Source organism: Molossus molossus, unplaced genomic scaffold, assembly GCF_014108415.1.
Source record: "Molossus molossus isolate mMolMol1 unplaced genomic scaffold, mMolMol1.p scaffold_m16_p_17, whole genome shotgun sequence".
Taxonomy (NCBI): Eukaryota; Metazoa; Chordata; class Mammalia; order Chiroptera; family Molossidae; genus Molossus; species Molossus molossus.
Genome location: NW_023425352.1, coordinates 30922968 through 30934206, shown reverse-complemented (window position 1 = coordinate 30934206; position 11239 = coordinate 30922968). Strand labels below are relative to the sequence as shown.

Genomic DNA, 11239 nt, shown 5'->3' with positions numbered 1-11239 from the left:
GATTACTCTAGGTGTCTCTTATAAGGGGACTTGTACAATATTTGTCCTTTTGTGACTGGTTTATTTCACTTATGTCTTCAAGATTCATCCATGTTGTGGCATATGTTGGAATTTTCTTCCTTTTAAAAATAATAAATTTCATTTTGTTTACCCATTCATTTGTTAATGGGCTCTTGGACTGCATCTGCATTTTGGCTATTGTGACTAATGCTGCTATGAACATCAGTATACAAATACCTGTTTGAGTTCTTGTTTTCAATTATTTTGAGTATATACCCAGAAATGGAATTACTGGACCATGTGGTAATTTTGTTTCTGACTTTTTGAGGAACCTACATACATACGGGCATTCCCAAAGTGGCTGCACCTTTTTACATTCTCACCAGCAGTGCACAGGGGTTCCAGTTTCTCCACATCCTTACCAATACTTGCTATTTACTGTTTGTTTGTTTGTTTGTTTGATTAATTGCTTATTTTTATTTTTATAATAGCCGTCCTAATGGGTGTGAAGTGGTATCATTGTGGTTTTGATTTACATTTCTCTAATGATTAATGTTGTTGAGCATCTTCACATATATTTATTGGCCATTCGTATAGCTTCTTTGTAGAAATGTCTATTCTAAAGTATATGATATATATACTTTTTATTGTCTATTTTTTAATCAGGTTGCTTTGTTGTTGAATTGTAGGAGTTCTTTATATATTCTTAATATGGATACAAATATATGTAGCAAAATGGTAACATGAACACAAAGTATATACACAAACTTCATAATAACAGTTATTTCTGGAAAGGTAGGGAGAAGAAAGGGATTAGAGAGGAATAAAGGACCCCAATTACACATTCAACTTCTTAAGAATTTATCTGAAGTAAATATGGCAAAATATTAACATTTGTTAAAACTGGGGGGTGAGTATATGCATGGATTTTATTCTCTATATTTTTCTGTATGTTGACTATAATTTGTAATTTAAAAATACAAATAGTATTGCTTTGTAAATATAGTGTTTCGAATTTATAGAAATTATATGATATTGTAAATATTGTTCTATATCTTGCTTATTTCACTCAACTTATGGTTTTGAGCTTCATTTGTATTGGCATGTGTAGATCTAGTTAATTTAGTTCAACTACTGCTGTTGGTAAACCATCATATGCTATATTACATTTAATTTCTCCATCATTCTCATGATGAACATTTAGGTCATTTCTAGGTTTTCTAGATGATAAACAGTGCTGCAGTGAACACTCTTATACAGATCTCATGTACAAGAATTTTCCCTAGAGCAGTGGTCTTTAACTGGAGTATATGTACCCCTGAGGATACCCAAGAACTTCTTAAGAAGTGTATAGGCCTAAGTAGACTTCTAAAAATTCAATTTCAAGATCCTCAACTTGAATGTGCATGCTTTCCTCCATATGTTCATCTCAACCATAGGCCTGAGTATGGACCTGTGGGTAAGGCATTAGGCTGGTTCTCCTTTTTCCTCTCCTTCACAATTGCCCTGCTTTCATTTGACTACTGAAAGGCATAGTTCATATCCACTTCAAATCTCATTTGGGATTTTATACATAAAATTTAATATATATACTTTTTATATTGTTTTTATTTTTAAAATTTTTGTTAATCCATCTAAAATGTATGTTGTGTTTAGCATGAGACAACAACATATCTGTAGATTTAATAACTTTTGACGTAAAAGTCTAAATAATTGAACTGAATAATTTTTATTATTATTATTTATTTATTTTTATCCTCACCTGAGGACATTTTTGCACTTATCTTCAGATAGAGCGGGAGGGAGAGAGGGAGGAAGAGAGAGAGAGAAACATCAATATGAGAGAGATACATTGACTGGTTGTCACCCACACGACCCCAAACGGGGCCAGGGACAAAGTGCAACTGAGGTATGTGCCCTTAGCGGAACCGAACCCAAGTCTCTCTGGTCCGCAGGTCGATGCCCTAACCACTGAGCCAAACTGGCTGGGCTTTACTGGGTAATTTATACTTTTATATTCATATCAAAGTTCTTTTGAGCATGTGAGAAAAGGATAAAGTTAGCGGATGTATTATTCCACAATCTTCCCCAAATTCCCTCCAGTTGTAGTGGCCACATGACACTGTTCTGGCCAATGACATAATAAGTCTGCTAAGAATTAGTGGGAACATTTTTGCTTTCTTGAGACAAACATTGCTCTTACTCCTCCTTCCCTTTTCTTCTTTTTCCTGTATGTATAATGCCTGGAGGTGAAACAACCTTCTTTCCAACCCTCGCAGAAAGCTTATCTCAGGGGAAGCGGAATCTTCTCATGGTTGGTCTAAGGATAATTCCATCCCCATTGCCAATGGTTGGTTTAGTTATCTATGTGTGACCCAATTCTGCACACTTCATGAAGTTTGCTGTCAGCTTCTGGGAAAGTTCTTCCCTGTTCTTCTTCTTTTTTAAAAATATGTTTTTATTGATTTTAGAGAGAGAGGAAGGGAGAGGGAGACAATGAGAGAGAGAGAGAAAGAGAAAGGGAGAGGGAGACAATGAGAGAGAGAGAGAGAGAGAGAGAGAGAGAGAGAGAGAGAGAGAGAAACATCTAGGAGAGGAAGAAAAATATGGATTGCCTGCTTCCTGCACACCTCCTACTGGTGATCAAGCAGCAACCCAGGCATGTGCCCTGACCAGGAATCCAGCAAGTGACCTCTCTGGGTATGGGGCAAAGTCGCTCAACCAACTGAGCCACATGGACAGGGCTTCCCTGCTTTTAAAAGAGACTCATGGAAAGCCAGTCATCCTTTAATTTCCCTTGGATGTTTTCCCTTTGCAATATACTAGGTTTTACAGTTTAGTGGGTTCAAGTTTGTCTGTTTTTCCTCAGTGGTAAATACTGTTTTGTGCATTAATAAATCCTTTCCTACCGAAGGTTAATATATTATTTTATATATACTCTCTTAAAGTTCTAGAATTCTGTCTTTTAATTTTAGATCTTTAATCCATCTGAGATTTATTTTGGGATATGGTATGAAGTAGGAATTTGATTTTCCTCTCCATATGGAGAGCCAAGTATCCAACTTTCTTTGTTCAATAGTTTTTCCTTTTGCCATCAATTTTTTTAAATCCTCTTCCAAGGATATGTTTCTATTGATTTTTAGAGAGAGAGAGAGACATGGATGTGAAAGAGAAACATCGATCTGTTGCCTCCCGTACATGTCCCAACTAGGTATCAAACTAGCTACCTAGGCATGTGCCTACTGGGAATCAAACCCACAACCTCCCAGTGTATGGGACGATGCTCCAACCAACTGACCCACTCTGCCAGGGCTTTTGCTATTGATATTTTTGTTGTTGTTAATCCTCACTTGAGGATGTTTTTTCCATTAATTTTTAGATAGAATGGAAGGAAGGGAGACAGAGAGAGAAACACTGATGTGAGAAAGACATATCAATTGGTTTCCTCCCACATGACCCCAACCTGGGCCGGGGATTGAACATGCAACCCAGGTACATGCCCTTGATTGGGAATCGAATGGAATAGAATGGATCCACAGGCCGATGCTCTAACCGCTGAGCCAAACCAGCCAGAGCACCACTGAATTTTTTTTTTATCCTCACCCGAGGACATTTTTCTTTTTTTTTGTTCAGAGTGGGAGGGAAAGAGAAAGAGAGAGACAAACATTGATGTGAAAAGGACACATCGAGTGGCTGCCACCCACATGACCCAACCAGGGCCAGGGACAAACCGCAACCGAGGTACATGCCCTTAGCGGGAGCAGGAACCGAACCTGGGTCTCTTAGAACCTCAGGCTGACGCTCTAACCGCTGAGCCAAAATGGCCAGGGTGCACCCCGCTGATTTTTGAAGCCACCTTTCGTGGTAAAATAAGAATAATAAATAATATTTATTTAATATTTAGTATTTTTAAGTGTATTATATATAAACTCATGTAATTCTTATAATTTCACATGTACCTTAAAAGTACAGGTTCAACTGGTGCAGCCACTATGGAAAACAATATGGTGTTACCTCAAAAAATTAAAAATTGAACTTCCATTTGATCCAGTGATCCCGCTTCTAGGAGTATACCCTAAGAAGCCTGAAACACCAATCAGGAAGAATATATGTACCCCCATGTTCGTAGCAGCACTATTTATAATAGCTAAGATCTGGAAACAGCCCAAGTGTCCACCAGTAGACGAATGGCTAAAAAAGCAGTGGTACATATACACAATGGAGTACTATGCAGCAGTAAGAAAGAAAGATCTCTTATCCTTTGAGACGACATGGAGGGACCTGGAAAGTATTATCCTAAGTGAAATAAGCCAAGCAGAAAAAGACAAATACCACATGATCTCACTTATATACGGAATATAATAAACATAACAGTCTGAGGAATACAGTAGACCCAGCAACATGGAAGTAGGGCACATACTGACATCCCTCAGAAGGGGGTGGGGGTGGGAAGAGATAAACCACAGAATTATATGCATGTATGCATAACCAATGGTCACGGACAACAAAGCCAGGGACGGGGCGGGGGGGATGGGGAGGGGGTGCCAATGGGGTAAAAAAGGAGAAACATTTGTAACAACAACAACAAAAAAAGTACAGGTACAGCCCAGCTGGTGTGGCTCAGTAGACTGAGTATCGTCCCATGGACTGAGAGGTCCTGGTTCCATTCCCAGTCAAGGGCTCATGCCGGGGTTGTGGGCTCGATCCCCATTAGGTGGCATGCAGAAGGCAGTCGATTGATGTTTCTCTCTGACATTGATGTTTCTATCTTTCCCTTCTCTTCTTTCTCTCTGAAAAATCAGTAAAACATATTTAAAAAATCATTTGGCAGCAAAACTTCACCTGAACTAGCATGCAGCTATTCACAGTCTTTTATTTATTCCTCTTAGTATAGCTATTCATACATGTTGCTACAGAACTATAAATGTATTTGATTATAGGGTGCTGCCCTAGAAGCTGTTGGGGTGTGACATAAATAAGGCATATACTTTCAATTTTGGATAACGTGTCAAAATTGAAAGAATTCTAAATTTAGAAAACCATCTGGCAGGGGTTTCAGGTAAGGGCTGTGAACTAGTACTATTATTATCCCCATTTGACAGCTGAGGAAATTGAGACATTAAGCTAAGTCACTTGCTCAAGGCTGCACAGTTAACAAAAAGAGTAATCAATGTAATTAATAATATTTTTAGTGTTTATTGTGATAGTCACTTGATTAAATGCAGTATATTCATTATTTCACTTAATCCTGATCACAACCCTATGAGGTACTATTTTTATTTCCCAGATGAAGAAACTGGAGCTTAGAAAGGTTATACAATTCTCCTGGACACACAGCTGCTAAATGTGGTGAGGAATGATGTAAAAACAATTCAGTTTGACATCAATATATTTGGTTATCACACTATCCTTTACAAACCCATCTTGTCAGCCCTTTCCTCTCTTCTAAATGTCTTTTAGAACTATATATCTAATTACCTCTTGGATATTAGAGTAAGACTTTAAAAATGTATATCAGATCATTTCACTCACATGCTTAAAACCCTCCTATGATTTTTTACTGCATTTAGAGTAGAATCCCAATTCCTTACAATGGCCCCTTTCTACCTCTCCTAGCTCATCTCCCCACACAGCAGACTTCTCTAGGCTTTTTTTTTTACCCTCACCCAAGGACATTTCTTCCATTTTTTGTTCAGATAGAGTGGGAGGAAGGGGGGGGGGGGCGGGATATTGATGTAAAAGGGACACATCGAGTGGCTGCCACCCGCACGACCAACCAGGGCCAGGGACAAACTGCAACCGAGGCACGTGCCCTTAGTGGGAACCAAACCAGGGTCTCTCTGGACTGCAAGCCCACACTCTAACCGCTGAGTCAAACCCGCCAGGGCTTCTCTTAGGCTTTTATACTTATTGTATCCTCTACCGGGAAGGCTCCACATGTCTTCACACAGCTGCCTCCCTTTTATTATCTGGGCCTTGGCTTAAGTGACTACTTGGTTTTTCCCTAATTACCCGGTCTAGAGTCTCTAATCATCATCTCCATCTCATCATTCTGTTTTAAATAACATGCAAACATGATATTTTCTTATTTATATATTTTCTTTTTCCTTCCTTTAGAATGTAAGTTCACAGAGTGGGCACCTTGTCTGTTCTGTTTTCTTTTGAAGCCCCAATCTCTAGCAGAGTTTAGCAAGGTGATAGGTACTTAATTTTGGCTGAATAAATGAATGTAGTACTCAATTGGTAAATAGTACCTGCTGATTAGTTTCAGTAGTGGGAGACAAGTTTGAGAATGCAGGTAGAAAGAGACTGTAAAATGTGAAGATATTTGAACATCAGCTTAATCAGATTTTGTCTAATAGTATAAACAATGCCTAGCAGTGTCAACACAGAATAGGTGCTAAATAAGTATTTGATGAATGAGTGAACAGTAAATATTACTAACTTGGATCTTGAACAAATTAAACATTCTGAGCTTAGTTTCCTCACGCATAAAGTGAAGATTAAAACTTACTTTACAGGGCTAGTCTACGAATTATATAAGATAAAGCATGCTAAATGCCTACCACATGGCAGTTACTTAGATTAGTTTCTTTCCCCTTACATTTATATACTACTTTATTGTTTACAAAGCTCTTGTAAGCTGTTCCAGATACATGACCTCATTTTAATTCCATAACCTTCTATAGTACTTCTCATTAGCTTCATTTTATAGATGAAAAACAGACTCGGGTTGAGACATAGCCTCTTCAAGTAATGCGAAGCCAATGTACAAGTTTTACAAGCAAAGGAGTGACAATAAAAGCAGTGTTTTTTTGAAGATTAATCTGTTAGTGGCCTATAAGATGAGCTCGACTGAAGAAGGTGGAGAAATATTACTTTGACTACTTTCATAATCAAGTTTATGGCGATGAGGGCTTGTACTAGGTGACAGAATAAAGTTAAAAAGCCTAATGAATTAAGCAACTTAATAGCCAGATAAATCTGCCCCTTTCGCCCCCCAAAAGTCTGAGAGTTTTCATCTCTGGTTGAGAAAATGATGGTACCAACAACATAAACAACTAAGAAATCAAATTTGGCAAAATGGGTGCCAAAAGATCTTTCCTCGAATAAATAAGCAGAACTTCTGGCAAATGTGGTAAACATGTGAACCGCGTCTTAAATGCCATTGCAGATCTTTCTTAATTATACCCCTCCCACTAGTATCACCACCTGGACTTGAGCATCCTAAGGTCTTTCGTAATTGCTTTCTCTAGAAGCAGTCTGGTAGGATGAGGATGGGGCGGTAAGGAATTAGAAACTAAGTTTTTGAACTTCCGGAACTTTGGCGAAATCGTCTTTTTTTCCCCTTCTTTAGGAAAAAAAAGGTCCCATAATTTCTAGCTCCCGCCTCGTCTTAAGACTAACGACCCTCTCCAGACGAGCACAAAGAGATTTTTTTTCCCTTTCCTAAGCGCGCGCAGACAGACCAAGGCTGCCTGTAGTCCTTGCCCTCATGCGAAGATCGGCGCCCCTCCGGTGAGCTGACGTCACTTCCGGCGCGCTGACGTTCAGCCCTGCGTGCGGACGCCTGCGTCAGCAAAGAGCGGGGCTGGGGGCACCGGGTTTGAAGTCGTGCGGGTCGGAGGACTGCCGCCTCCGCTGTGTCAGACCCCTGCTCCCGGGCCGCAGCGGGGACGAGCTTCTGTTGAGGCGGGGCAGATGCCCGAGAGCCCGCGCCGGGACGCCCCGCGCCGCACCGGCCGCTCCCCTCTGCTCCGCGGCCTGGGCCTGCGCCCCTCTTCTGTCTGCAAACTAGCGCCTCAGCGGCGCGGCGCCTAGCTCGCGGGGAACCTCGAACCGCCGGCGCCCGGCCATGGCGGTCTCCAGGTGGGTCTCGCTCCTGACGAGCCGACGGGAAGGCGGCCCGGGCGAGGCACCGTCTCCGCTCGGTGACCCCACTGCTAGAAAGGAGCGGTTCCCGTTTTCACCGGGCTCGGGCGCCTTCTTCCGCAGACTTCGGAGTTCGCCCCTCGGTCGGAAGGGGCTTGGGCTCGGGTTACTCCTCGTGAAGGGTTTGAAAATGTCTTTTTGTGTGTGTGGAATTGACTGACTGCCACGACAGTGCCAGCTTTTCTCTTTCCTCACCGTGTTTCTCGTGTCTGGTTTCTCTTCCCCCTTTGAGTTCTAGGAGAGCCTTTTATCCGAGTGTTCTAAGGCTGCTCCCTAACCTCCATTTCAGGGAAAACTTGGTGCTAACGCTCCACGTCGGGGCCTTTCGGGTACTGTTGTCTACGTGACTTTTTAATGACGTTAAAATTCTATAGTTCCGGCTTTAAGGGTGTGTTTTTCATGCTCAGGAATTTTTTTTTTTTTACATTACAGTAGAATTTTTCCTTTTGTGTATGTAGCAGTAACAGTCAGTCGTCAGCATTGTCATTGTTGGCAGTTCATCTTATTAGTATGTTCCTTAACCAGAGCGGGGAAGATATAGCACAGATCTTAAGTTATTTTAAAATGTTTGTCGCCTACCAAGAGGAACGTCTAGGAAAACCACATATTCGCACACCTGTAGAAGGAAAGCTGCTTTTCTGCAGTGGAATAGAATGGTGGGGGAACTTTGTGTCAGAGGTTTGATGTTAGTGGATCTGTGTACGTGTAAGAGGGGGACAGCCCCTCAGAGCAGCCAGAACGATTGGGCGAGTTCATTAGAGTTCATGAGGTAAGTTTTCATGAGAATTGGGTCCTTCTGCCACACAGACGGAAGGAAAAATGATAGATCCGAAAACAAATAGTTATCGTTCTTTTTTTTTTTCCCCCCCATAATTAATTGAACACATTCCTTGAACACAATATGTGCTCAAGCTTTATCTGTTTTGCTAGAGAAAGGATCACCTGTCCCTCCCAGACTCCCTAGATAACTGATGAAACAGTGCGAGGGAGAAGCCCATGGGAGTTGGGTGACGGGGGTTGCTAGGTACCTGTAGTATGGGGCATCTAAATTTTATTTCATAGATTAGTTGAACTCATTCGATGTGAGGAAATCCTTAAATTGTGATATATAAAACAGCCTTGAGAGAATATAAGTGGCATTTTCAATTTTTGCAAATACAGAAATTTGTATCTTCTAATTTGTTACCTTCCATACAAATACATAAATATACACATTATAAATACATTGATACATAAACTTAATATGAGATTTGTTTACCAGGTGATACAGGGTTTAAGGGAGTGAGTTCTCGAAATTTCTTTCTTAGAGCTAAGTGTATTTTCATAGTATTGGGTATAGTTTTATAGACAAAATGAAAGTGTTTAAAAGCCTAATCTGGCCCTGGCCAGTTTGGTTCAGCGGTTAGAGCTTTGGCTTGCGGTCCAGAGAGACCCGGGTTCGGTTCTGCTAAGGGCCCGTACCTCGGTTGCAGTTTGTCCCCGGCCCTGGTTGGTCGTGCAGGTGGCAACCACCTGATGTGCCCCTTTCACTTCGATGTTTCTCTCTCTCTCTCCCCCCACCCTCGCACTCTATCTGAACAAAAAAAATGGAGAATTGTCCTTGGGTGAGGATTTAAAAAAAAAAAAAGCCTAATCTGCCCTGGCCGATTTGCCTCGGTTGGAGCGTTGGCTAGCAGACCAGAGAGCCCCGGGTTAGTTCCCGCTAAGGGCAGGCACCTCCGTTGTGGTTTGTCCCCAGCCCCCAGTGGGGGTTGTGTGGGTGGCAGCCAGTTGATGTGTCTCTCACATCGATGTTTCTCTCTCTCTCTTTCCCCCTCTCTCCCTCCCGCTCTATCTGAAGATAAATGCAAAAATATCCTGGGAGAGGATAAAAAATAAAATGTCTAATCTGCTTGGCCAGTGTTAATCTATTTTCAGAAATTTAGGGCAATTACATTTCTGAATGAATGAGTGGGTTTCGAAAGGTACTGCCTTTTGTTCTTGACGTTGGATTTTAAAGGGTAGTGCTTTTGTTTCTCCTCTAGATCCTTTCTTATTCACTTTGCCAAAATTCTGTTAAATTTTACTTTTGGAAAAGCCTATCATGGTTTTATAAAAGAGCAACTCCTGTGCTTATTTTAGTAGTATAATAGGTTCAAAGAAAATACTTTTGAGACTCTTGTGTTTTGGGGATACTGTCAGTTCTTGCCTTTTTCATTTGCGGATTCACTCTGAATAGCAAACTTGAATTTCAAGATGGTCTTCTCCCTGCTTTAAGCATGTTTCTTTATTAACTAAATATCTTTCTTCTCCTGTTAATGTATGCTTGTGGAATACAGACTCATTTAAGTATTATTTTATGCAGAGTAGGTGGAAGACAGTTCAAGAGATAAAAACGTATTTGCCAGAATTAAATCCGAGATATTTTTGTTCTCTTTATATCAATGCACATAACTGAAAAGAGACTGTGTAATATTTTTAGAACCTTGTAAATATTTCCAACAGAAAGAAAACAGTAAGTTGGTACCATCATTCCCTCAACTGCTAGGTTCAGAAATCTGGGAATAGTATTTGACACCACTCCCACTCCTCCCATCTAGCAGGTCACCAAAACCAATCTCATCAGTTCTACCATTCTAATCTTTTTCTGGTCAATCTATTTTCTTGATATACCAGTTCCCACAGTTTGCTTCATACCACCATCATGTTTAATCCAAGACACCTGCAACAGCAACCACTTGATCTTCTTGTCTCCCATGGCATCTCTTTCTAATTAAGTCTTCACTTCAGCCATATTATTTGCTAAAATACAAATTTTAATGTCATTTTTTCTGCTTAAAACCCAATCATTTTCTAATGACATAGGATAAAGTCCAAATTTCTTAACAAAAGTATTCTACCCAGATCCTTTGTGATCTGGTTCCTGCTTCACTTTTTAGCTTCATCTGACACAAGTTCTCTTGTATCTCTCTCTCTTTCCCCACCTTTTCCAAATTTGTGTTCTGACCTCCTAATCTTTGTCTCTGGAGCATTTATTTCTTGTGTTCTGCCCCCAAGTCTGGCTAATTCCAACTTTATATTTTGGGTCTAAGCCTATATGTCAATTTGTTCTAGAAGCCTTCTCTTTTACTTCATCTGAGCTATTTGCACCAATGTGTTCTGTCCATCATAATATTTATCATACTTTGTAATTGATTGTTTCATTGTTCTCATCCTTACTTGGATTAACATAAACTCTGTGAGAGAAGGGAAAATGTCTGATCTTTCTGTCCCCAACAGAGTTCCTGGCTCCTAGTAGGTGTTCAATACATTAAAAAAAAAAAAAAAA

General features: G+C 40.5%; 1 protein-coding gene across 2 annotated transcripts in view; it reads left to right on the top strand.

The window, feature by feature from the left end:
- The first annotated feature begins 7757 nt into the window (after positions 1–7757).
- The window catches only part of BTAF1 (B-TFIID TATA-box binding protein associated factor 1), a 107732-nt gene continuing 104250 nt past the window's right edge, over positions 7758–11239 (top strand). The window contains exon 1 of one of the 2 annotated variants that reach the window (XM_036264778.1): positions 7758–7869. In XM_036264778.1, coding sequence (XP_036120671.1) covers positions 7856–7869 — 14 coding nt within the window. In that variant the 5' untranslated portion in view covers positions 7758–7855. The remainder of the gene's footprint in view (positions 7870–11239) is intronic. The other variant, XM_036264779.1, reaches the window with a different exon arrangement.